The sequence below is a fragment of the Coregonus lavaretus genome (assembly GCF_964263955.1).
Source record: "Coregonus lavaretus genome assembly, chromosome: 31".
Lineage (NCBI taxonomy): Eukaryota > Metazoa > Chordata > Actinopteri > Salmoniformes > Salmonidae > Coregonus > Coregonus lavaretus.
In genome coordinates this window covers 26,031,430-26,058,110 of record NC_140018.1, presented here as the reverse complement: position 1 = coordinate 26,058,110, position 26,681 = coordinate 26,031,430, and the positions used below count along the sequence as shown (strand labels likewise).

General features: G+C 43.4%; 1 protein-coding gene across 2 annotated transcripts in view; it reads right to left on the bottom strand.

Annotated features, from left to right (window-relative positions):
• Window positions 1-26,681, bottom strand: part of LOC311106944 (mitogen-activated protein kinase kinase kinase 5-like) — a 61,432-nt gene that overhangs the window by 8,786 nt on the left and 25,965 nt on the right. For both annotated transcript variants that reach the window (XM_084149348.1, XM_084149349.1), the window contains exons 7-25: window positions 17,385-17,555; window positions 16,617-16,729; window positions 15,539-15,698; window positions 13,785-13,938; window positions 13,462-13,569; window positions 13,195-13,247; window positions 12,353-12,448; window positions 11,969-12,050; window positions 11,237-11,370; window positions 10,018-10,145; window positions 8,876-9,012; window positions 8,217-8,322; window positions 7,130-7,287; window positions 4,314-4,491; window positions 4,115-4,135; window positions 3,708-3,885; window positions 2,705-2,873; window positions 2,260-2,451; window positions 1,188-1,293 (exon numbers count right to left, since the gene is read on the bottom strand). In XM_084149348.1, coding sequence (XP_084005474.1) covers window positions 1,188-1,293; window positions 2,260-2,451; window positions 2,705-2,873; window positions 3,708-3,885; window positions 4,115-4,135; window positions 4,314-4,491; window positions 7,130-7,287; window positions 8,217-8,322; window positions 8,876-9,012; window positions 10,018-10,145; window positions 11,237-11,370; window positions 11,969-12,050; window positions 12,353-12,448; window positions 13,195-13,247; window positions 13,462-13,569; window positions 13,785-13,938; window positions 15,539-15,698; window positions 16,617-16,729; window positions 17,385-17,555 — 2,444 coding nt within the window. The remainder of the gene's footprint in view (window positions 1-1,187; window positions 1,294-2,259; window positions 2,452-2,704; window positions 2,874-3,707; window positions 3,886-4,114; window positions 4,136-4,313; window positions 4,492-7,129; window positions 7,288-8,216; window positions 8,323-8,875; window positions 9,013-10,017; window positions 10,146-11,236; window positions 11,371-11,968; window positions 12,051-12,352; window positions 12,449-13,194; window positions 13,248-13,461; window positions 13,570-13,784; window positions 13,939-15,538; window positions 15,699-16,616; window positions 16,730-17,384; window positions 17,556-26,681) is intronic.

Here is a 26,681-nt window from a genome sequence, read left to right as displayed (position 1 = left end):
GTGTAGTATTCAGTAGTTAATTACTTTTTTGCCATGTAGTGGTGTAACTAACTGGAACCACACTGTAGGCAATAATTTCCTTTCTTTTTCAACATCAGATCTGGCTAATTCTCACTTGAAACAGTTTTTGTGTTTATTAGGCTAAAATACACATTCTGTTAACATATGACCCTAAAGTGATCTATTCGTGCAGATTGTAGTAGGGCGGCAGGTAGCTTAGTGGGTAAGAGCGTTGTGCCAGTAACCGAAAGGTCGCTGGTTCTAATCCCCGAGCCGACTAGGTGAAAAATCTGTCGATGTGCCCTTGAGCAAGGCACTTAACCCTAATTGCTCCTGTAAGTCGCTCTGGATAAGAGCGTCTGCTAAATGACCAAAAAAAAAAAAAAAAAAAAAAATAGTATATGACATTTCAGATTTACATATGATAATTTTTCACGAAGTAGTTTGGATGTAGTGAACTACTTTTTAAAAGTAACTTTAGTTAAGTAAACTATATTTTTCTTAAGGGTAGCTTTAGTGCAGCTTAACTTCTTCCAGTGTGAAGTCATTGGTAAACTATATTTTCAGAGTAGCTTCCCCAACACTACCAGCCACTGTTTGCGCCCACAGTCTGCCCAGGGTTTTTTCAGGTTAATGTACCTAACGCCATACTTTGACCCAGGTCGACATTTTCTAATTGTTGCACCTTGCCTGTCGTCTTTCCTGTGGCATTGGCCCCCTTCGTTGTCCAGTTTGCACGTCTACTTGTATTGAACAAGAGCTCAGGCAAGGGTGTTATGCTCTTCGCTCATAGGGCCCTCTCTTACAGAGGTTACCTTTTGGGCACTGTTTTTGGGACATATCTCATTAAACAGAGGAAGAGAAGCATGCTTGAGAATGACCAGAGGGTGGGAGAGTGGCTCCTTATAAGGAAGTGAGGGGCTCACCTCATTTGCCACTACCTGTCTGTCTCCAACAGACGCTTTTGATAGGTCCTTCCGAGAGTTGGTGATCCTGGCGAATCCCCATAGTGATACATCTCACTCATATTTTCAGAGAACCAGAGTTACAAAAGTAACCTTAAGTTACGATTAAATTGGGGCTCTGTTCAAAGTCAAGTTCCTATCTTTAATTAACAAACAGTGTCCTGGGCCCTAGGGGGCATAATAACTCATTTAAAACTCTGCGGCTGGAGTCACTGCTATTACCTGGCACCAGGATGGTGATGGCAGTCTGCACCGCTTTACGGATGATATTGTCCAGGGCGAACATCCAGTGGGGCTTGATGTTGTGGTTTCGTAGTACTTTGTTTACCTGGAGTGGCCACACACACACACACACACACACACACACACACACACAATTAATAAACAGCTGATCCACACACACACATACTGCACCTATGCATCCTCTACATGGTACATTAGTGGAAAGGACAACAGGCTTACATTGCGTGTGGTGGCTGCCTTGTAAGATGATTATATCCCCCTATATTTAGCCTATGGAACAAGCATTTCCCAGAAAAAAAGAGAGACTGACATTTATAAAAAGCCATGCATTCTGGAAAATCCAACTGTGAAAAACAAGTGTGCTTCGTGCATTGATAATAATCTGTTGCAGACAGCTTAGTGGTTAAGAGCGTTGTGCCAGTAACCGAAAGGTCGCTGGTTCTAATCTCCGAGCAGACTAGGTGAAAAATCTGTCGATGTGCCCTTGAGCAAGGCACTTAACCCTAATTGCTCATGTAAGTCGCTCTGGATAAGAGCGTCTGCTAAATGACTAAAACATTTTTTTTTTTTTATCTATAGACCAGAGCTGGTTTCATATGTATCCACTAGGGGGCATCAGAGCTCATTATTGACAGAGAGCGTTACGTAATACTTCTTGCAAATCTGACAGGCTGCTACAGGCAACAGTACCATTTGCATAATTGTATTTGTGAGGCAGAGGGCAGAATCAGCCCCTTTACATGATGTGCAATTAAGCGGACAGATTTCCCTTTTATTACCTTTTCTTAAAGGTCAAAAGTGTTTCACAGTCAATTGTCTGATGTGTTTGTTCAAACTATGGCAGCATGGCGACATAATTCAGCTGTGAACAGTTCACAGAATCCCCCTTGAATCATACTTCAATGTCTCCAGAGCCTTTGGTCTATACAAGGACTATTTTAATTCCAAGCCATACACAGTGGATAAATAGACAATGGGATATTTTAATCATCATAGGCCATTTATAATGCTTATAGAGAGACCTACTAATAGGTGAAGAAAGAGCACTTACTGCGTCCTGGAACCCGAATAGCACCACCTGTAGTTGGCTGATGGCTGTGCTGTCAAAGTCTAGCTCCAGTTTGAGTTGGGAGAGGGTGTTGGCTATGATCTTCCTGTCCGTCATGCGCACAAAGTCCCCCAGACTGACCACCAGGGTGGAGATATGCTGATGTCTCAACTTGGTGTCGGATGTCTCAGAACCCTGCACACACACAGGAGAGGAGGATGGAGAGAAGGGGCGATGAGAGGAGGGTGAAGGAGAAGAGAGGAGTGCAGCTGATAAGAGGTTTGTTTTACTCTGAGACAGTCCCTCTTCTAACCTGTTCCCAGATCTGTTTGTGCTGTCTTGCCAACTCATACTGTCATTGTCATGACAAGTGACACACAAGGGCAAAACAGAACTGGACCAAGGCCAACCCTTTCCCTGTCCACTACCAGACTAGATGCTAACTGACCTGTTTGAGAGCCTCCACGAGGTTGGCCACCACCTTGTCTCTGTCCTCAGTGAGGATGCGGTGCAGAGTGGCCCTCCTCTCGCTGTCCTTCCTCAGCATGAAGAACCCAGTGTCCTTCTCATCAGGAGACGGAGGAGCACTGTGGTCCTCAAAGTTCTCCACTGGGATACTGGTGGGGAACACAGGTTAGATTAGAGACCTCAGTGACATTTGTTTTAGAACATATTTGTATAAGAGAATAATAAAGTTCAAGTTGGTATACACTGTCCAACGAAATGCTTACTTGCAGGAAGGCACAATTTATAGTCAAATATTTACATGTGTTTTGGGGAAGGGGGGATTGGGGGGCAAGTGTTACCCATACACAAAAAATGTATGCACACATGACTGTAAGTCGCTTTGGATAAAAGCGTCTGCTAAATGGCATATTATTATTATTATTATTATTTAAAATGGTCCAGCATTTAGCAATAATAACAAGAGTCTGGTAGCAGCAGTTGTGATGTGTGTTTAGCATGAATGTGTGTGTGGATGAGTGTATATCTGTGTGGGTGTGTGGGTGTATGCGTGAGTGTGCTAAGGTGCGGAGAGAAAACACAGGTTGAACACAGATTAGATTAGAGAGACCTCAGTGAAAATGTTTTGACAACATATTTGTATTGGACAATAATAATGTTCACAAATATTACAGGATATTCTTTGGCAACCGTGGTATAAACATGATTTAATCTGGAACTAATGTACTCCACGGGTATACAACATACCAACGTTGTCCATTATGCCCAGATAATATACAGAGCGTCTGTCTTTGTCTCTTACCATAAGTTTCCTCCAGATTTGTGTTTTTCCAGAACTGTTTGTTGTCAGATTAATTGAGATGGTAGAGGTGCAGTGTTAGTGTGTTTTTGTGATCTCAAATCCAAAATTCTGGAGTAAAGAGCCACATTTAAAATGTTAGCTTCACTGTCCAAATACATATGGTGCTGACTGTATGTTGTGTTACCTAAGGAACAGGGAGCGGGTTCCTTTGACCTCCCGATCACTGTAACACTTGGTGCTGGGCTTAAAGATGAAGGGGTTGGTGTTGAGGTCGTTCTCAGGGGAGACGGAGCCGTACTCACTGCTGCTGCTGGTGTCCTCCACCACCACAGGCACTGGCAGGGAGATGCTGCGCAGGTACTCTGGAGGGCACAGAGACGGGTACAGGCACAGTTACAACACTGTTACACAAAGAAAAGCAGAGCAAACTACTTGTTAGGGACACTACATGGAAATGACATTACAGTCCTACTTCTGTGAGGGTATCATCTCAGGGTAGGGTAGTCAACATGGTTAGCCTAATGTCGTTGGGCTCAGACTCAGTGTACTCTAAAGAGGAGGAAGCACGGACAGATGCTCAAATGGACTCACCTGAAACTGCAGGTGTCAGAGCTGAGGAGAAAAACAGAGATTTTTTATTCAATGATAAGTATGGATTGTGCAGAAACATAAAACAGAGATAAAAAGTATCTAAAACAAAGGATCTAGAAGCAATTGTCTATCTATTCAGATATCTCTATATTCTACTAACTACTGCACTGATTGACCAGTGAAGCATTGTCCTAGCTACCTGTGAAGCTGCTCTTGCCCCTTTTCTTGCGGCTGGTGACGGTGAGGAACTCATCGGTGAGCAGGTGCAGGGCGGTGGCCCTCTGGTCGGGGTCGGGCTCAAAGCAGCGCAGGATGAAGGCCTTGGCCTCCATGGACATGGAATCTGGGATCTCAGGGTGGATCTTGAACATGCCGACCTGTCGCCAAGATAAAACAGCACAGTCATGCTTGAGGTAAGAACCTGCAGCTGCAGCAAGGTCACGATACAGCACTAAGTCAAGTGACCTAGCCAAGTCATTCTAGATCTAAGGGCCTAACTTGCAGATAAACTTGCAAGATAAAACCCAGTCATGTTAGATCTAAGGGCCTAACCTGCAGCTACAGCCAAGATAAAACCCAGTCATGTTAGATCTAAGGGCCTAACCTGCAGCTACAGCCAAGATAAAACCCAGTCATGTTAGATCTAAGGGCCTAACCTGCAGCTACAGCCAAGATAAAACCCAGTCATGTTAGATCTAAGGGCCTAACCTGCAGCTACAGCCAAGATAAAACCCAGTCATGTTAGATCTAAGGGCCTAACCTGCAGCTACAGCCAAGATAAAACCCAGTCATGTTAGATCTAAGGGCCTAACCTGCAGCTACAGCCAAGATAAAACCCAGTCATGTTAGATCTAAGGGCCTAACCTGCAGCTACAGCCAAGATAAAACCCAGTCATGTTAGATCTAAGGGCCTAACCTGCAGCTACAGCCAAGATAAAACCCAGTCATGTTAGATCTAAGGGCCTAACCTGCAGCTACAGCCAAGATAAAACCCAGTCATGTTAGATCTAAGGGCCTAACCTGCAGCTACAGCCAAGATAAAACCCAGTCATGTTAGATCTAAGGGCCTAACCTGCAGCTACAGCCAAGATAAAACCCAGTCATGTTAGATCTAAGGGCCTAACCTGCAGCTACAGCCAAGATAAAACCCAGTCATGTTAGATCTAAGGGCCTAACCTGCAGCTACAGCCAAGATAAAACCCAGTCATGTTAGATCTAAGGGCCTAACCTGCAGCTACAGCCAAGATAAAACCCAGTCATGTTAGATCTAAGGGCCTAACCTGCAGCTACAGCCAAGATAAAACCCAGTCATGTTAGATCTAAGGGCCTAACCTGCAGCTACAGCCAAGATAAAACCCAGTCATGTTAGATCTAAGGGCCTAACCTGCAGCTACAGCCAAGATAAAACCCAGTCATGTTAGATCTAAGGGCCTAACCTGCAGCTACAGCCAAGATAAAACCCAGTCATGTTAGATCTAAGGGCCTAACCTGCAGCTACAGCCAAGATAAAACCCAGTCATGTTAGATCTAAGGGCCTAACCTGCAGCTACAGCCAAGATAAAACCCAGTCATGTTAGATCTAAGAACCTGCAGCTACAGCCAAGATAAAACCCAGTCATGTTAGATCTAAGGGCCTAACCTGCAGCTACAGCCAAGATAAAACCCAGTCATGTTAGATCTAAGGGCCTAACCTGCAGCTACAGCCAAGATAAAACCCAGTCATGTTAGATCTAAGGGCCTAACCTGAATTCAAAACACAGAGCTAAGTTGAGTGACCTAACCAAATCACCCAGCCAAGTCATGCTAAAGATAAGAGCATACAGGACCAAGGGGACCTCAGAGAGGGCAGTCACTTAGAAGAAAGTCAGTAAGAGGAGAGTTGGGTTGATTGAGGTGACTTTAGTTAATGGTGGGTAAACTGATCTCTTGTAACCCATAGCTCTGTGGCACTGTAACACTATGCAGGCGTGCTCATGCCATCACAGTACAGGAAGTCAATGCAACAGTGAAGGACGAATGCGGTAGCACTTCTGATAATAGGCACTCTAGAAATTCCCAACATTGATCCGGAATGTCGGCTTGAGATTAGGAATGTAATGCCCCTCCCAGTGGAGACATTCCAAAATAATGTTTATTTGAGGATTGTTGCCAAATGTTCTCTCATCTGTACAACAGTATAGATGAGAAATTACTCTAAATGGTCGTTTCTCATGTAAGCCATTGCGTAGAAAGATGACAGTGTTAGTAAAAGCATTGACCAATGATGAGATTGCACTTTAAGTCACACAGGATGAGACAGACAGAATAGCTGCTGAATGTCGTTTAATAGGTGGTTACATGTGTTACATTACAGATCTATACAATCTGGTACGGAAAAGTGGTTTATAAACACTGGAAAATGCACATTACGACGTGTGAATGCACAGCAATTTACTACTGTAATTCAATTAAAATGCATGGAAATGTCCATGCTTCTGGCCTGCATTCAACATGATCTCCATCACGCTCCACAGACCACCCAGTTGGATCATTAGCTTCAGTTTTTAATAGACTACATATGCCCAGACATAGCCTTTGTGCTATTGCTGATGAGGGTAACACTTAAAATTTCCACTTTAGATGAATACATGTGGAAAAAGCTTGAGAAGGGCTCATTAGTGGAATGGACACTTAAAACACACAAAGGATAGACGGTACTGCACACAAATTCTATTTCTAGGTACTATGTCTAACCTGTAATTCAATCACTTGACAACTTGTTGGTACAAATGTGCCTAGAGGCATGTAAAGATAGCTATCTATTTCCGTATCTGACTCCACTACTGATAGAAATAGGTCAGCAAAACCATAAATCACAAAGAACAACAGAATGAGGTTAGACTCATCATTCAAAGCCTAATCATTTCGATAGTGCTACTAATACAATTTTAGCCAGCCAGAGAAAAACACCATTCATCCGGTGGAAAGTGAACTGAGGTCAATAAACTGAACATTAGTTGACCTCTGAACTCTGACCTTGAACATGGCGGCCTGTGGTTCCCCCAGCTCGTAGAAGGGTGGTTTCCCAGTGGCCATCTCAATGATGGTGCACCCAAGAGACCAGATGTCAGCAGGCTTGCCGTATCCTCGAGGGCCTTTATCTATGATCTCAGGGGCCATGTACTGTAGTGTCCCTGCAAAACAACAACACACCAAACAGACAGGAAATTATACAAATCATAGCTGCTAGTTACAAGTTGCATTTGTAGAATTTGCATATCAGGTCTGATACAAGCAAATCAGGTTTTAGGGAGGGTGAACTTTGGCTCTATAGTAACCTGGATGAGTCTAATTATAGCCTACTGTCAGAGGAGCTTTTATAGAGCTTTTAAAAGGTAAGCTAAGTGCTATGGTGAAACTGGGAGAGACACATTGGAGTACAATTTAAACAGGAGAAACTGACTGTACTGGAATGGTTTGAAGATGAAAAGGCGTATCTCTATGCTCCAATCAGCTGATCTTAACAAAAGAGGTCAAGCTGTGCTACCATTGGCTCCCACAATGTCAACACTGCCATAACCCTGGAACCCTGACCATAAACTCTCACCAAACAGCACTCTGAATAGAAACGTCAGGCTATTTTGAGATATATAATTTACAGCAGGGATCATCAACTAGATTCAGCCGCGGGCCGATTTTTTCTTGAGCGGATGTTCAGGGGGCTGGAACATATTTATAAATCATTTGTAGACCACAAATTGACCCAAAGAAGCCCAAACAGATATAATATTTGATTAAAACATAATAATCTCAAACCTTGCTTATGTTTGTATACGGCTACATATATCTCTCTATTATGCGTGCGAATACTTTGAAACAGATTTCCCAAATGAAAATCACTTGGAGCTGATTTGCTGGTGTTTTTACAAAAACAATTCTCAAGCACACAACACAACTAGTTTCTTTGGGACAAAACTAAAGTTATTGTAAACAGTGAGTGAGATCACTATGTGGGTTGATGGTCCAGCACATTTTCAAACATCCTGTTCCATCAAGGCATGTTTACATTGTAGGGAGGGGAAGGTTGGTAGTTCTAAACCCAGTCAGGCAGACCAGAACATACCAGTGAAAGTCTCAGTGCAGGGGTTGATCCCAGCCAGTCGTTTAGAGGTACCAAAGTCAGATATCTTCAGAACTCCACTATATGTGTTTATAAGCACATTATCACCCTGTGGATGTAAAGAGAACAGATGGGATGAGAAAAGAGCTCCATTCCAAGTAATCTCCATTCCTTAACCTTAACCCAAATGACTATGATAACAGCCTGGTAATCTAACGTATTTCCTAGAAGGCAATCAGCAACAGTTGTTACAGTGGGCTATATTCACAACCTCCAATCCAAAACAAGATTATTAACATTGATGTGAATGGCCGTTGAGGTCATTTTATTAGACACTATTGTTAAATGAGGCAGAATTTAGAGGCCTATCTTGTCCTGGGTGTAGGATGAAGAGTATGCTAACCTAAACAATGTTTTATATTATGGGATGGGAGTGTGCTCAGTGTGTTTTATTATGACTGAGACTGAGTTATGTCACATTAACCTTCCTGTAGGATGATAAGGGGAAGTATTTTTACCAGAGCCAGGCGCCACTTACAAATCAAATCATTTCTGTACCCCTGACATGAATGTGGCCTCCCTATTGGCCAGGCGCATACTGTACAATGGCCAATCAAAGGCTTTGAAATCGAGCAGCGGTAGAGGAAAAAGCCAAGGCTCACCTTGATGTCTCTGTGAGCGATCTGGTTGTCATGGAGATATTTGAGCCCCTCCAGGATCTGTCTGGTGTAGAAGCCGATGGTGGGTTCGTTGTTCTTCAGAGGGCCCCATTTAGACCTCAGCAAAGCAGACAGGCTTCCTGGATACAAACCACAGACCAAAGTACAATACATATCAATACATTCTGCTTCACTAGCAGCAGGACAGTAGTGGATTCAGTCCATTACATAACTCGGATAATAAACACTCACCTGACAGTTTATTAGGTACACCACCCCATTCACAAAAATGGTTAGCGCCTACAGACAGTGAGTCACGTGGCCGTGGCTTGCTATATAAAGCAGCCAGACGGGCATCAAGGCATTCAGTTACTGTTCGATTGAACATTAGAATGGGCAAAACGATTGACCTAAGTGACTTTGAGCGTGGTATGATCGACGGTACCAGGCACGGCGGATCCAGTATCTCAGAACGTCCGCCTTCCTGGGCTTTTCATGCACGACAGTGTCTAGGGTTTCCCGAGAATGGTGCGACAAACAAAAAACATCCAGTCAGCGGCAGTCCTGTGGGCGAAAACAGCTCGTTGATGAGAGAGGTCGAAGGAGAATGGCAAGAATCGTGCAAGCTAACAGGCGGGCCACAAAGAGACAAATAACGACGCAGTACAACAGTGGTGTGCAGAACGGCATCTCGGAACGCACAACTCGTCGATCCTTGTAACGGATGGGCTACTGCAGCAGACGACCACACTGGTTTCTACTCCTATCAGCTAAAAACAAGAAGAGCTGGCTCCAGTGGGCACGCGATCACCAACACTGGACAATTGAGGAATGGAAAAATACCGCATGGTCCGACGAATCCCGATTCCTGTTGCGTCATGCTGATGGCAGAGTCAGGATTTGGCGTTAGCAGCATGAGTCCATGGACCCATCCTGCCTAGTGTCAACTGTACAGGCTGGTGGCGGTAGTGTACCGCCGTCCAATCTGCAGGGACCAACATCCCTGTGGAACGTTTCCTACTTGTAAAATCCATGCCCCGAAGAATTCAGGCTGTTCTGGAGGCAAAGGGGGTCAGACCCAGTACCAAATGGGTGTACCTAATAAACTGTCCGGTGAGTGTATGTGTTTGTATTTGCCCTCTTACCTCCGGGAACCTGCTCCATGAAGATCTTGATAAAACCATTCTCGCTGATGGAGCCCAAGTACTGCACAATGTTCTTGTGCTTCAGGTGTTTGTGAAGAGCAATCTCCTCGTGGAGGGGCTGAGAGTACCTAGGACAGAACAGATTAAACATCCACTGATACATCTAATAAGGAAAAAGGACAGGATGATGTCTCCTCTCTCTCTCTCGTCTCTCTCCCCTCTCTCTCGCTCTAAAAAAAAAGACCAGGGCACTATGAGACAGGAAATTGCACTGTTGCACTTAGTATCTTGCAGTAACCTATCACAGAGAGAGATGTCAGAGTGACTCAGTCTCAGTCCAGTACACCATGGTCAGAGGACAAGGACCACAAGGACACAGACCAGCTGGCTACATATGAAATGTCACTCTACTGCAATCTTCTTCTAGAGAGAAATGTTCAAACTGAACACCATAAATAAGACTAAATACATTCTCCCTCAATCACACGGTTGGCTATTCTAGTGAGACACTTTTTCAATGTTTTTCCCCCCCGAGAGGATACTCCAGAGTTGCTTCTAAGTGATTCAGAATCATTCTTGACACCTTTGAGTTATCCCATGAGAGCCCTCGAATGCCTTGTGATGTGATGAGTGGAACAATGTATGACAGAGGAATCATCTGGGCTGATTGTGCTCTGAAGGGGTCCCATAATAAGACCGGAATAGGTGGAAAAATGAGCAGACCAGTAATGGTTGTGGAAGGCAGCGCAAGTGCTTGGTACACTAGTTGCTAGGCGACACTCTTCCCCACAATTATTTTCATTGCCCAGTCACTCAATCAGGTGTACGGTATATATAACACTGTGGTGTGCCAGGGAAAGGACACCACAGGAACGCAGAGCTAACACAGAGCACGACTTCAACAAGCGTTTTGGCGCCCCTTTCGATCTGCCAATCAAATGATCACTCTCAGGAAACCCCTTTGGTTGTTGTGCTCTGAATAACCACTCACTCACTTTAAATAACGACACAGGGACCTGTTGCTATTCAACCTTCCATTAGCAAAGGGCCTCGTAAAAGACCGTAAAAGTGTCATGGATGCTTATTATGTCAACTACAGTAGCCTGTGTAATGACTTCATGTGTATCTGATCTGGCAATACTTGTAAGGGAGAATGGTAGGAGCTGAGGATTTGTGGTAGGGTCTTTTTGGAGAAAGTCCACTTAACATGTTCACCTACCTGCTGTCTCTCTCCGGTATCTCCTTGATGGCCAGCCGCACCTGGTTGCTAAGGTCCCGGCCTGCATACACCACTCCAAACGTGCCTTTTCCCAGAACCACCCTCTCCCCGTGCTCATCATACTCATAGTCGTACTGAGGAGGAAATAATGTTAAAGATGACATTTTGTTGCATGTTAACTTCAAGGGCCATCACAATGTAGAGTTATAACAGGGTACAGTACATCTTAGAACAGGTGAGCCATAGAGTGAGAGTTGGTGCATGGTATTAACTAAGCAAAGAGTAATGTGAGTTTTACAAGGTGTGGCACAGATCAAACAGGGTTCAAAAACCAGTTGGGGTATCTGATCTGGGCCATGCTTGTGTTTGACTAGAAGAGGGTGTGACATTGTTTTGGGTAATTATTCACAGGCTATTCTTGTTTCCATCGCACCACTGGGAGAACAGGTGACTAGAGGAGCAGGTGCTTTTCCTGCACTACACTCTGATGGTCTCCATTGCAAAACATACAATGAACAGCATCTTCCCACTGTAGGAAGTTGCCTCTATCCATCCACTTTACATTGCCTCTATCTGGTTTTATATAGAATTGGAAAACAATCGGAGAGACAATCGCTGCTGACTACACCCTACACCTTTCATACATATTCTGTACATCAGGTTAACCCTGTTGGAGACAATATAAATAAAATAATCTGTGTAGAAAATGAGTATTCCTCTCTTCTCCCTCACCTCTAGGGCATCAGTATCACATTCCCCCTCTTCTGGGCCTTTCCATGTTTCTTCTGCGATGCTGTTGACCAGATCACAGAACCTGCAACACACAGAGCACCCCAGATAACTTTTACCACACTTACAAATACGTCACAGGAGCAGTTGTGAAAGAACACTAAGCCCAGGCACCCTTTCATACACTCACAGTGTGAAAGCTCAATGAGAGAAAGACCAATCACACCAGCACTGACTCACTGAATCACACTGTGGAGCTAATAAGACTGGCTGGCTGTGCTTTGGTTATGCTCTGTGTAAATCTCTACAGTACAGTCACTTCCTTGGAGAGAGGCTCACATGCTGGTGAGATGGAGTGGTCACGGCACAGACAGAAGAGTGACAGACCTTTTGCAGTGCATCTCTGTGCAGAAATAGATCTGGAAGTCCTCTGAGTTGTTTAGCACGTACAGGAAGGCACTGCGCTCGTCAAACTTGGAAATACTGAGGAAGAGGAGTTGACAGTTAGAGACGAGATGGGGGAATTCACATGACATAGGACACTGGCATAGACTGGATGTCTGGGTGTAGCCATCATCCTCTGAGAAATCATTCCAGTAGTAGGTAACTGCAGCAGCTTTTCATTTTCACCAGAGCTGCAAAATAGTCTCTAACCACCAAACACTCTTCTTCATTCAAACACATACAACAAGTTACAGTAACTCGGACAGAATGAGCATAACTCAGAGCATTCCTTCCCACACACCCATTCACACTGTTGAGTCTCCACCAGTGTTCAGCTGAGCGAACAGGGATTCTAAGCCAGCTAACCGAGGCGAGGGCTGAGCAGAGTGGAGCAGAGCAGAGAATGAGTGGTTGTATTCAGCCCACCATGGCACACTGCTGCAGCAGAGGGAACTGCCATTGTCTCCTAGTGCACTGGAGGGTGAGTGGGCACCAAGTAAGATACGTTCCCTAGCAACATCTCACAGAGGCCCTCTAGAGTGGAAGATCAGTCGGCCTGTCTGTCTGCCATTGAATTATTTTGTGGAGGGGGAGGCAGGGAGGATGAAGGAGGGAGAGGCATAGGGGACCGTCTCTGACTAATATTGCCTTGAGAACCATGAGGCCACATTATCATCGGTTATGTTGTTGGCATAAGGGAAAGAGAAGGAGAGTCGAGAGCAGTGACCTTACTGCCCATATATTACAATGAATGTGTAGATCAGGACAGCTGTGAGATCACTAACCTGACACCCCGTACTGACATAGCGCTGAAGTTCCACTCATGGACCCCCCTGTGCTGTTAGAGATCAGAAAAACATGAACCTCAGAAAATATAATGATGACTGACACCTCAAAATGTAACTCTGATGACTTAGCAAAATGTGTCAGTGCAGAGAGAGAGACAGACATAGACAGACTTCTTTTCTGAGACACTTTCCAGTGGAAGAAAAATCACAAAGCAAAAGGCACAAGGCAGTTGTCAGACACTCTTCCTGTGATCAGTAACTGACCTTGTCATCAGGGGCAACATGCCAGATGGAGACAGTGTTCTCCTCCACATCATTGTTTATGGACAAGTAAGAAGGTTGATAGACTTTAGTGGGTTCCAATATCAACACCTGGAAAAGAGGACAACCAATCGAACCGAGACATTTCACAATAAAGCAGAGAAATAAACAGTCTAGGAACACTGCGTCAGTTGGTGCCATTGTTATGGTTTCTGTATGTACAGTATATGTCTAACTGTCAAGGTCAAGTCTGAACAGTGAAGAATGCCAGGAAGGAAGGCAGAGTGAGCATGGGGCTCAGTGGCAGTCACACCAAGGACACATACTGGGAAGCGGACAGATGAGACATCTTTCTTTGTGGCCTCCACCAGGAAGTCCATCCAGAAGTCCACCAGTTCCTGCTTGGGCTGCGGCTGCTCCACAGAGGGCTTTTTGAAGTGCTGGTAAATCAGGATGGTCTCCACGAGAGAGCTCAGATACCTGGGGTGCAGTCAACACAAACGTTAGCTTGTAATACATTTTAAAGGCCATTGACTGCAGAAACAGAAAAGGCACTTAAACTGAGCAAAATCTGTTTGAATATGTTGTCAAAATCTTGAGCATAAAAGAAAATAGGCCACTGACTGACTACAGGGGATAAAGCAAAAAAAACAATCCCATGACTAAAACATAAGGATCTCAGATTGATTGTCAGCGGGGCAAAGTCATGACCATGCTTTTATGGGAAAGAGGATCATTTTGTAAATGTATTCAACTTTGAGTTTGATCAATTCCAGTCATTTTCAAAATTGGAAATACATCTAAAAATCTAAAATATCAACAACAAAAAAGAATTCATATGACGGAAATCCATTGCAGTGACGGATAACTTTAACTCCTGTGACTACAAGAAAAGAAAGGACATTTAAATTGTGCAAAATAGGTTTAAATAAGTTGTCTACACTGAGTGTACAAAACATTAAAAACACCTTCCTAATATTGAGTTGCACCCCCCCCCCCCTTTTGCCATTAGAACAGCCTCTATTCATCGGGGCATGGACTCTACAAGATGTTGAAAGCGTTCCACAGGGATGCTAGCCCATGTTGACTCCAATGCTACCCACAGTTGTGCCAAGTTGGCTGGATCTCCTTTGGGTGGTGGACCATTCTTGATACACACGGGAAACTGTTGAGCATGAAAAACCCAACAGCGTTGCAGTTCTTGACACAAACCGGTGCGCCTACTACCATACCCAGTTTAAAGGCACTTAAATCTTTTGTCTTGCCCACTCACCCTCTGAATGGCACATATACACAATCCATGTCTCAATTGTCTCAAGGCTTAAAAATCCTTATTTAACCTGTTTATCCTTATTTAACCTGTCATAGACTGTTCTCTCTGCTACCGCACGGCAAGCGGTACCGGAGTGCCAAGTCTAGGTCCAAAAGACTTCTCAACAGCTTCTACCCCCAAGCCATAAGACTCCTGAACAGCTAATCATGGCTACCCGGACTATTTGCACTGCCCCCCCACCCCATCCTTTTTACGCTGCTGCTACTCTGTTAAGTATTTATGCATAGTCACTTTAACTCTACCCACATGTACATATTACCTCAACTACCTCAACTAGCCGGTGCCCCCGCACATTGACTCTGCAACGGTACCCCCCTGTATATATAGCCTCCCTACTGTCACTTTATTTTACTGTATATATAGCCTCCCTACTGTCACTTTATTTTACTTCTGCTCTTTTTTTCTCAACACTTTTTTTGTTGTTGTTTTATTCTTACTTTTTTTGTTTAAAATAAATGCACTGTTGGTTAAGGGCTGTAAGTAAGCATTTCACTGCAATGTCTGCACCTGTTGTATTCGGCGCATGTGACCAATAAAATTTGATTTGATTTGATTTGATTTGTTTCCTCCCCTTTATCTACGCTGATTGAAATGGATTTAGAAGTGACATCAATAAGGGATCATAGCCTTCACCTGGATTCACCTGGTCAGTCTATGTCATGGAAAGAGCATGTTTTGTACACTCAGTGTATATGTTGATCCTTACATGTAAAAAAATATATATACGAAAACAGCACCCTCCCTCACCAGACGGGGGCCTTGAGTTTGAAGAGTTTCTCAGAGGCCTGTATGACCCTGGTGTTGTCACAGGCCAGGATGCTAGCCCCCAGGAAGAAGCCCACATCCCAGTAGCTCTGCAGCTTGTCCAGGCTTCCCTTCTTCCCCAGCAGGCTGCTCAGCTTCACTCCTGGAAAAGGAGAACAAGGTCAGGTCAGGGACAGAATGTAATAATATAAAAGGAAGATACTGAACACTGTTGAATGCTCCCAGAGTTTTATTGTGCAAGGTCTTTGTCAAGGTACATAATTTACCATATCTTGTGTTCTTTTTTATACCGTGTGTTATTTCAAGGGTTTGGGAATGGGCTGGGCACTGTATAGCCTAGTAGCCTACCCTCATGTCAGGCGTTTCACCTGAAATGTAGCTTGGAGGATCTCAATGCCCTCTGTGGATAAGTCTTAACATTCAATGTAGTTGGTTGCCATGTTGCTACTACATTGCAGAGTGATAATGGAACATGGTTGTTTTCGGCCTCGCTGAGGGAAGCTGCCACTACATGTTCTACTCATGTAGCCCGGGGCAGCGCAGAGTAGAGGAGGGTAGGAAAGGGGGCAGGGACTGGGAGGGGGCCCACGGCTGATTCCCAGGCCTGTCTGTCCTGTTTCTCACATTCCTGAGTTACTTTCTGAGCCTCAGATTTCACAGCAAACACAGAGGATTGGGAGCCAAACAGCACAAAACTCCCTTGCAAAAAATAAATAAATGGAAACGTCATTGTTATGTAAAATCGGATGTTTCATATTAACCCCCGCAGTAGAGTAGCAGACTCTCTGTTCACACCCAGACTACCTTTTATGGGACTGTCTCATCATAAGCAGGCTGTTCGTTTGAATGAGCAGTATCTGTCACATGAGTAGATACTGATCTCACACTTTATGACATGAGGGTAACTGCAGTGTGGGGAGAATGCAGATCAGTAACTTCATTATTATTAGTCATCAGCAGCTCTAATGAAAAACAGAATAGCAAGCCAAGTCCAATGCACCATCAGGCAGCTCAAGGCAAAACAGATATCAAGGAGAATAAAGTGTTAGTCAATACTTACCGACTTTGCGGAGCTCGAAGGAGGCGTCAAACTGGTGTCCCGCTGCCAGGAGTAGAACAGCGTAGTTGATGCCAGAGTGTAGTGTCGGCTCAGACTCAAACCCCTTTTTAAACCTGAGAGGAAGGACAGAGAAGCTGACTTAGAATCACCAATATTACACACAATGCTTCATTTTTAAATCTAACTTTATGCTCCTACAGTAATTTCTGATGTGTCCTTGGTGAGAACTTTAGAGTCTTGTCACTTCCTCCCTACTTTTGTAAAAAGCATCCAAAATAACTACAGCATTATTGAGCACGGTGCACAGAGGAACCATTTATTGCACAAAGCTTGACTCTCACAGACAAAAACCTAATTTACTTAATGAGCAATCTGTTCCACTGAGGGAATGAGTGTGAATAACATGAGAAGGCTCTCCAAAGATGTCATCTGGGTTGGAACAGAGGACATGGACAGCCCAATGGGGAGTTATTCTAACGAGATGCCATAAAATTGGCCTGATGAGAGACATAACCATTCCAGGAAGACTGCAGGTATCTTTAGAATATCACTGGTGCTGCTGTTTCAAATCAGCTACTTTCAGAATAACCTGCAGGCTCTTTGCTCCGAGTCAGATGACACTGCTGGCCGTTAGCTGTAGTTGAGAGGTGGAGGACTTCTCTTTCTCTACTTCTCTAGCTGGGGAGGAGTGAGTGAGAGGTTTGTAATTACCCTCATCAGCAGCCAGGCTCTCACCAGTGTGTGTGTGTGTGTGTGTGTGGCTCTCACCAGGCCGTGCCACTGTCCCTGCTCTTGGTATCAGTGAAGTGGGACTCCAGGAACATGTCCTTGTAGATGCGTCCCACCAGGCAGTAGATGTCTGAGGCCACCTGGTCGTCAGACTCCACCAGGGGCAGCATAATGTCCAGGGCCTTCTGACGGTCCCCCGGGAGGTTCCTCCTGAACAACAAATCAGAGGGAATAACCAATGGTCAGAGACAGGGGGCGAGTCCCAAATGGCACCCTATTTCATTTATAGTGAACTACTTTTGAACAGGGTATAGTGGACTACAGTAATTATTCTTACCCCTTGACTTATTCCACATTTTCTTGTGTTACAGCCTGAATTCAAAACTCACCCATTTACACACAATACCCGTAATGACAAAGTGAAAGTGAATTTTGAAAATGTATTGAAAATTAAATACAGAAATATCTCATTTACAAAAGTATGTGGACACCCCTCCAAAAATGGTGGATTCGGGTATTTCAGACACACCCGTTGCAGACAAATGTATAAAACTGAGCACAAAGCCATGCAATCTCTATAGACAAAAATTGGCAGTAGAATGGCCTTACTGAAGAACTCAGTGACTTTCAACGTGGCACCTTCATAGGATGCCATCTTTCCAAAAAGTAAGTTTGTCAAATTTCTGCACTGCTAGAGCTGCCCCGATCAACTGTAAGTGCTGTTATTGTGAAGTGGAAATGTCTAGGAGCAACAATGGCTCAGCCGCGAATTGGTAGGCCACACAAGCTCACATAACGGGACCGCTGAGTGCTGAAGCACCTAAAAAATCATCTGTCCTCAGTTGCAACACTCACTACCGAGTTCCAAACTGCCTCTGGAAGCAATGTCAGCACAATAACTGTTTGTCGGGAGCTTCATGAAATGGGACGGACGAATCTGGGTTTGGCGGATGCCAGGAGAACGCTACCTGCCCCAATGCATAGTGCCAACTGTAAAGTTTGGTGGAGGAGGAATTACAGTGGCTTGCGAAAGTATTCACCCCCCTTGGCATTTTTCCTATTTTGTTGCCTTACAACCTGGAATTAAAATAGATTTTTGGGAGGTTTGTATCATTTGATTTACACAACATGCCTACCACTTTGAAGATGCAAAATATTTGTTATTGTGAAACAAACAAGAAATAAGACAAAAAAACTGGAAACTTGAGCGTGCATAACTATTCACGCCCCCCAAAGTCAATACTTTGTAGAGCCACCTTTTGCAGCAATTACAGCTGCAAGTCTCTTGGCGTATGTCTCTATAAGCTTGGCACATCTAGCCACTGTGATTTTTGCCCATTCTTCAAGGCAAAACTGCTCCAGCTCCTTCAAGTTGGATGGGTTCCGCTGGTGTACAGCAATCTTTAAGTCATACCACAGATTCTCAATTGGATTGAGGTCTGGGCTTTGACTAGGCCATTCCAAGACATGTAAATGTTTCCCCTTAAACCACTCAAGTGTTGCTTTAGCAGTATGCTTAGGGTCATTGTCCTGCTGGAATCTCTGTCTGTCTATAATCTCTGGAAGACTGAAACAGGTTTCCCTCAAGAATTTACTTGTATTTAGCGCCATCCATCATTCCTTCAATTCTGACCAGTTTCCCAGTCCCTGCCGATGAAAAACATCCCCACAGCATGATGCTGCCACCACCATGCTTCACTGTGGGGATGGTGTTCTCGGGGTGATGAGAGGTGTTGGGTTTGCGCCAGACATAGCGTTTTCCTTGATGGCCAAAAAGCTCAATTTTAGTCTCATCTGACCAGAGTACCTTCTTCCATATGTTTGGGGAGTATCCCACATGCCTTTTGGCGAACACCAAACGTGTTTGCTTATTTTTTTCTTTAAGCAATGGCTTTTTTCTGGCCACTCTTCCGTAAAGCCCAGCTCTGTGGAGTGTACGGCTTAAAGTGGTCCTATGGACAGATACTCCAATCTCCACTGTGGAGCTTTGCAGCTCCTTCAAGGTTATCTTTGGTCTCTTTGTTGCCTCTCTGATTAATTTCTTCCTTGCCTGGTCCGTGAGTTTTGGTGGGCGGCTCTCTCTTGGCAGGTTTGTTGTGGTGCCATATTATTTCTATTTTTTAATAATGGATTTAATGGTGCTCCGTGGGATGTTCAAAGTTTCTGATATTTTTTTTATAACCCAACCCTGATCTGTACTTCTCCACAACTTTGTCCCTGACCTGTTTGGAGAGCTCCTTGGTCTTCATTGTGCTGCTTGCTTGGTGGTGCCCCTTGCTTAGTGGTGTTGCAGACTCTGGGGCCTTTCAGAACAGGTGTATATATACTGAGATCATGTGACCGATCATGTGACACTTAAATTGCACACAGGTGGACTTTATTTAACTAATTATGTGACTTCTGAATGTAATTGGTTGCACCAGATCTTATTTAGGGGCTTCATAGCAAAGGGGGTGAATACATATGCACGCACAACTTTTCCATTATTGATTTTTTAGAATTATTTTTTTAATTTCACTTCACCAATTTGGACTATTTTGTGTATGTCCATTCCATGAAATCCAAATAAAAATCAATTTAAATTACAGGTTGTAATGCAACAAAATAGGAAAAACGACAAGGGGGATGAATACTTTTGCAAGGCACTGTATGGTCTGGGGCTTCTTTTCATGGTTCGGGCTAGTTCCAGTGAAGGGAAATCTTAACGCTACAGCATACAATGACATTCTAGACAATTCTGTGCTTCCAACTTTGTGGCAACAGTTTGGGGAAGGCCCTTTCCTGTTTCAGCATGACAATGCCCCCGTGCACAAAGCGAGGTCCATACAGAAATGGTTTGTCGAGATCGGTGTGGAAGAACTTGACTGGCCTGCACAGAGCCCTGACCTTAACCCCACCGAACGCCTTTGGGATGAATTGGAGCACCGACTGCCAGCCAGGCCTAATCGCCGAACATCAGTGCCCGACCTCACTAATGCTCTTGTGGCTGAATGGGAGCAAGTCCCTGCAGCAATGTTCCAACATCTAGTGGAAAGCCTTCCCAGGAGAGTGGAGGCTGTTATAGCAGCAAATGGGGGTCCAACTCCATATTAATGACCATGATTTTAGAATGAGATGTTCGATGAGCATACTTTTGGTCATGTAGTGTAAGTATTCACACCCCTGAGTCAATACATGTTAGAATACCCTTTGGCAGCGATTACAGCTGTGTGTCTCAAAGAACTTTGCACACCTGGATTGTACAATACTTGCACTTTATTATTAAAAAATATATATATAAATTATTCAACTCTGTCAAGTTGATTGTTGATCATTTCTAGACAGCCATTTTCAAGTCTTGCAATAGATTTTCAAGCCAATTTAAGTTAAAACTGTAACTAGGCCACTCAGGAATATTCAATGTCATCTTGGTAAGCAACTTCAGTGTATATTTGGCCTTGTATTTTAGGTTATTGTCCTGCTGAAAGGTGAATTTGTCTCCCAGTGTTTGTTGGAAAGCAGACTGAACCAGCTTTTCCTCTAGGATTTTGCCTGTGCTTAGCTCTATTCCGTTTCTTTTATCCTAAACAACTCGCTAGTCCTTGCCTATGACGAGCATACCCATAACATGATGCAGCCACCACCATTCTTGAAAATATGAAGAGTGGTACTCAGTGATGTGTTGTGTTGGATTTGTCCCAAACATAACATTGTATTCAGGACATAAAGTTAATTTCTTTGACAAAATGTTTTCAGTTTTACTTTAGTACCTTACTGCAAACAGGATGCATGTTTTGGAATATTTGTATTATGTACAGGCTTCCTTCTTTTCACTCTGTCATTTAGGTTAGTATTGTGGAGTAACTACAATGTTGTTGATCCATCCTCAGTTTTCTCCTATCACAGCCATTAAACTCTGTAACGGTTTTAAAGTCAACATTGGCCTCACAGTGAAATCCCTGAACGGTTTACTTCCTCTCCAGAGTTAGGAAGGACACCTGTATCTTTGTAGTGACTGGGTGTATTGATACACCATCCAAAGTGTAATTAACAACTTCACCATGCTGAAAAGGAATATCAATGTCTGTTTTTTACCAATAGCTTCCCTTCTTTGCGAGGCATTGGAAAACCTCCCTGGTCTTTCTAGTTTAATCTGTGTTTGAAATTCACTGCTCGACTAAGGGACCTTACAGATAATTGTATGTGTGGGGTACAGAGATGAGGCAGTCCTTCAAAAATTATGTTAAACACTATTATTGCACACAAAGTGAGTCCATGCAATTTATTATGTGACTTGTTAATACCTGCAGTCAAATGACCAAATCACCCTCTTGTGGATGGAATGTTAATAATATTTTTTATAATTTCATAATAAATAAAGTTAATTTTTTAAAGCACAGAAAGTCCAGTGTTTCTATGTCAAACGGTTTTGTTATATTTCAGTCTTCTGCGATGTACTGTATATAAAGTGTCATATTGTGATGCAAACTCAAAATGTCATACATTTCAACTCTATATCTGACATGGTACAGGTGTCTTCTTTTCTTAAAGTCCATAACCATGTGTGTGAGGTGTATAGTTTTGTTTCAAAGTAGATTTGTTTAAGACTACCAAGAAACACTCTGTGTGACCCTGATTTAACCCATTGCAGTAAAAGGTTAAGCAAATTTGTACTCCTGAACTTATTTAGGCTTGCTTGCCATAACAAAGGGGTTGAATACTTATTGACTCAAGACATTTCACCTTTTCATTTTTAATTAATTTGCAAACATTTCTAAAAACATAATTCCACTTTGACATTATGGGGTATTGTGTGTAAGCTAGTGACACAAAATCTCAATGTAATCAATTTTAAATTCAGGCTGTAACACAAGAAAATGTGGAAAAAGTCAAGGGGTGTGAATACTTTCTGAAGGCACTGTATTTAGGGAACAGGGTGCCATCAATCGGCAAGGATAGTGCATAAAGGAAGGATGTTAAAATTACCATGTACTATTCCCAAGGTACCTTCAAATTCTTCCTTCTCTAAGGTAGGCCCTACCTTCATTTGGGCGATTTTGAGTCAGCATCCAATGTAGACCTATCAAAGATTTTAGAATATACTGACTTCGCCTCTTCCTCTGGTTGTTTCCTTAGGTAGGATATCTATGGAAGCCACAATTATTATTTTAAAAAAATTATACTAACTCAAAATGTAGAGATACAGTATTAACTCGAAATTTAGAGATACGTAATTCCACATTTTGAAATCCTAAGTAAACATTTTGAGATACAAACTTGTAATTCTGAGATATGCAAGTAAAAATGTTGATACACCTAAGTAAAAATGTTTAGATACTAATCCGAAATTTGGAGATAGTAGGCCGTACTAATAGGATATGTTTCTTCATTTGTAGCATTGTGTGGTGATTTCAAAGATGGCACAACAAGTCCCAGAGTGGTCGGGTGAATTATTTTTTCCTAGGGCACAAACTTTTTTTTTCCTAGGGCTAACTTAACCAGGTAAAACTCTAGTGTAGGTGTAGAGTATGACATAGTGATTAATCAGTTGTAAAATGGTTTTATACAGTGGGGAGAACAAGTATTTGATACACTGTCGATTTTGCAGGTTTTCCTACTTACAAAGCATGTAGAGGTCTGTACTTTTTATCATAGGTACACTTCAACTGTGAGAGAAGGAATCTAAAACAAAAATCCAGAAAATCACATTGTATGATTTTTAAGTAATTAATTTGCATTTTATTGTATGACATAAGTATTTGATCACCTACCAACCAGTAAAAATTCCGGCTCTCACAGACCTGTTAGTATTTCTTTAAGAAGCCCTCCTGTTCTCCACTCATTACCTGTATTAACTGCACCTGTTTGAACTCTTTACCTGTATAAAAGACACCTGTCCACACACTCAAACAGACTCCAACCTCTCCACAATGGCCAAGATCAGAGAGCTGTGTAAGGACATCAGGGATAAAATTGTAGACCTGCACAAGGCTGGGATGGGCTACAGGACAATAGGCAAGCAGCTTGGTGAGAAGGCAACAACTGTTGGTGCAATTATTAGAAAATGGAAGAAGTTTAAGATGACGGTCAATCACCCTCGGTCTGGGGCTCCATGCAAGATCTCACCTCATGGGGCATCAATGATCATGAGGAAGGTGAAGGATCAGCCCAGAACTACACGGCAGGACCTGGTCAATGACCTGAAGAGAGCTGGGACCACAGTCTCAAAGAAAACACTTAGTAACACACTACGCCGTCATGGATAAAAATCCTGCAGCGCACACAAGGTCCCCCTGCTCAAGCCAGCGCATGTCCAGGCCCGTCTGAAGTTTGCCAATGATCATCTGGATGATCCAGAGGAGGAATGGGAGAAGCTCATGTGGTCTGATGAGACAAAAATAGAGCTTTTTGGTCTAAACTCCACTCGCCGTGTTTGGAGGAAGAAGAAGGATGAGTACAACCCCAAGAACACCATCCCAACCGTGAAGCATGGAGGTGGAAACATCATTCTTTGGGGATGCTTTTCTGCAAAGGGGACAGGACGACTGCACCGTATTGAGGGGAGGATGGATGGGGCCATGTATCGCGAGATCTTAGCCAACAACCTCCTTCCCTCAGTAAGAGCATTGAAGATGGGTCGTGGCTGGGTCTTCCAGCATGACAACGACCCGAAACACACAGCCAGGGCAACTAAGGAGTGGTTCCGTAAGAAGTATCTCAAGGTCCTGGAGTGGCCTAGCCAGTCTCCAGACCTGAACCCAATAGAAAATCTTTGGAGGGAGCTGAAAGTCCGTATTGCCCAGCGACAGCCCCGAAACCTGAAGGATCTGGAGAAGGTCTGTATGGAGGAGTGGGCCAAAATCCCTGCTGCAGTGTGTGCAAACCTGGTCAAGACCTACAGGAAACGTATGATCTCTGTAATTGCAAACAAAGGTTTCTGTACCAAATATTAAGTTCTGCTTTTCTGATGTATCAAATACTTATGTCATGCAATAAAATGCAAATTAATTACTTAAAAATCAAACAATGTGATTTTCTGGATTTTTGTTTTAGATTCCATCTCTCACAGTTGAAGTGTGCATATGATAAAAATTACAGACCTCTACATGCTTTGTAAGTAGGAAAACCTGCAAAATCGGCAGTGTATCAAATACTCGTTCTCCACACTGTATGTACAATCTACTATCTCAAACTTTTTGGTTAGTATCTCAATTTCTTTAGATAGTATCCTTTTTTAAACTTAGCATCTCAAACTTCTTACTTACCTATCTCAAAATGTCAAGTTAGTATCTCAAAACGTTGAGTTAGTATTCACATTTAATTGGGTGTCGAGAATGGGATTCCATAGATATCGCATAACACCTTGCGCCACAGATACAACTCCCAACTTCCGGCAAAAACTAATGGTGGACGGAAGTCCCCCCTTCAGAGAAGATTTTCCAGAAGAATGAGGAATAACTTCATAAAATGTGAGTATTACGTTTATTTATTCACCAAATTATGTTATGAATGTTCAACAAATTACTTTCGTACAACACTGAGCTTGCTAGCTGGCTAAGTTAGCTAACTATTGACGTGATCTAGCAAGCATTCGTCCAAATTTGTTTATCAGCTGTTTAGCTAGATGAACAACTAAACTAACCATTTTTTTTGTAAATTCAGGAATGTGTAAATTATGAAGACCTGGGCAGTGAATTGGTGAACTTGCTAGCCAGCTAATGACTTTTTTCAGGGACTAAAGAAGAGAGGGCAACTGACTTTACAGGAAAAAACACTCTTTCCCAACTAGTTTGAAGGTAGGACATTTTAATATTATCTGATTAAAAACAATAAAGCTAGTTGCCTAGTGAATACATGCATGCAGTGTATGTTAGCTAGCTAGCTACATTCTCTTGTTACTTTCCTAGGTAGCTACATTCTCTTGTCACTTTCCCTGCCTCTCTTGTGCCACTGGGTTTGATGTGACTCATCTGTGAAGTGTGTGAGGACTGAGGAGGGCAAAATACAGCCTTATTCTAAAATGTATTGTATTGTTAATTTCCCTCATCAATCTACACACAATACCCCATAATGGATTTTTTGAAAATAAACTGAAATAGTACATTTACAAGAGTATTCAGACCCTTTACACAGTACTTTGATGAAGCATCTTTGGCAGCAATTACAGCCTCGAGTCTTCTTGGGTATGACGCTACAAGCAAGGCACACCTGTATTTGGGGAGTTTCTCCCATTCTTCTCTGCAGATACTCTAAAACTCTGTCAGGTTGGATGGGGAGCATCGCTGCACAGCTATTTTCAGGTCTCTCCAGAGATGTTCGATCAGGTTCAAGTCCGGGCTCTGGCTGGGCCACTCAAGGACATTCAGAGACTTGTCCTGAAGCCACTCCTGCGTTGTCTTGGCTGTGTGCTTAGGGTCGTTGTCCTGTTGGAGGTCCCAGTCTGAGGTCCTGAGCGATCTGGAGCAGGTTTTCCTCAAGGATCTCGCTGTACTTTGCTCCGTTCATCTTTCCCTCGATCCTGACTAGTCTCCCAGTCCCTGCCGCTGAAAAACATCCCCACAGCATGATGCTGCCACCACCATGCTTCACCGTAGGGATCGTGCCAGGTTTCCTCCAGAAGTGACGCTTGGCATTCAGGCCAAAGAGTTCAATATTGGTTTCATCAGACCAGACAATCTTGTTTCTCATGGTCTGAGAGTCCTTTAGGTGCCTTTTGGCAAACTCCAAGTGGGCTGTCATGCCTTTTACTGAGGAGTGGCTTCCGTCTGGCCACTCTACCATAAAGGCCTGATTGGTGGAGTGCTGGAGAGATGGTTGTCCTTCTGGAAGGTTCTCCGATCGCCACAGAGGAACTCTGGAGCTCCGTCAGATGACCATCAGGTTCTTGGTCACCTCCCTGACTAAGGCCCTTCTCCGCCGATTGCTCAGTTTGGCCAGCAGGCAGCTCTAGGAAGAGTCTTGGTGGTTTCTAAACTTCTTCCATTTAAGAATGATGGGGGCCACTGTGTTCTTGGGGACCTTCAATGCTGCAGACATTTTTGGGTACCCTTCCCCAGATCTGTGCCTCGACACAATCCGGTCTCGGAGCTCTACGGACAATTCCTTCGACTTCATGGCTTGGTTTTTGCTCTGACATGCACTGTCAACTGTGGGACCTTATATAGACAGGTATGTGCATTTCCAAATCATGTCCAATCAATTGAATTTACCACAGGTGGACTCCAATCAAGTTGTAGAAACATCTCAAGGATGATCAATGGAAACAGGATGCACCTGAGCTCAATTTTCGAATCTCATAGCAAAGGGTCTGAATACTTATGTAAATAAGGTATTTTTTTTATTATTATTTTTTTATCA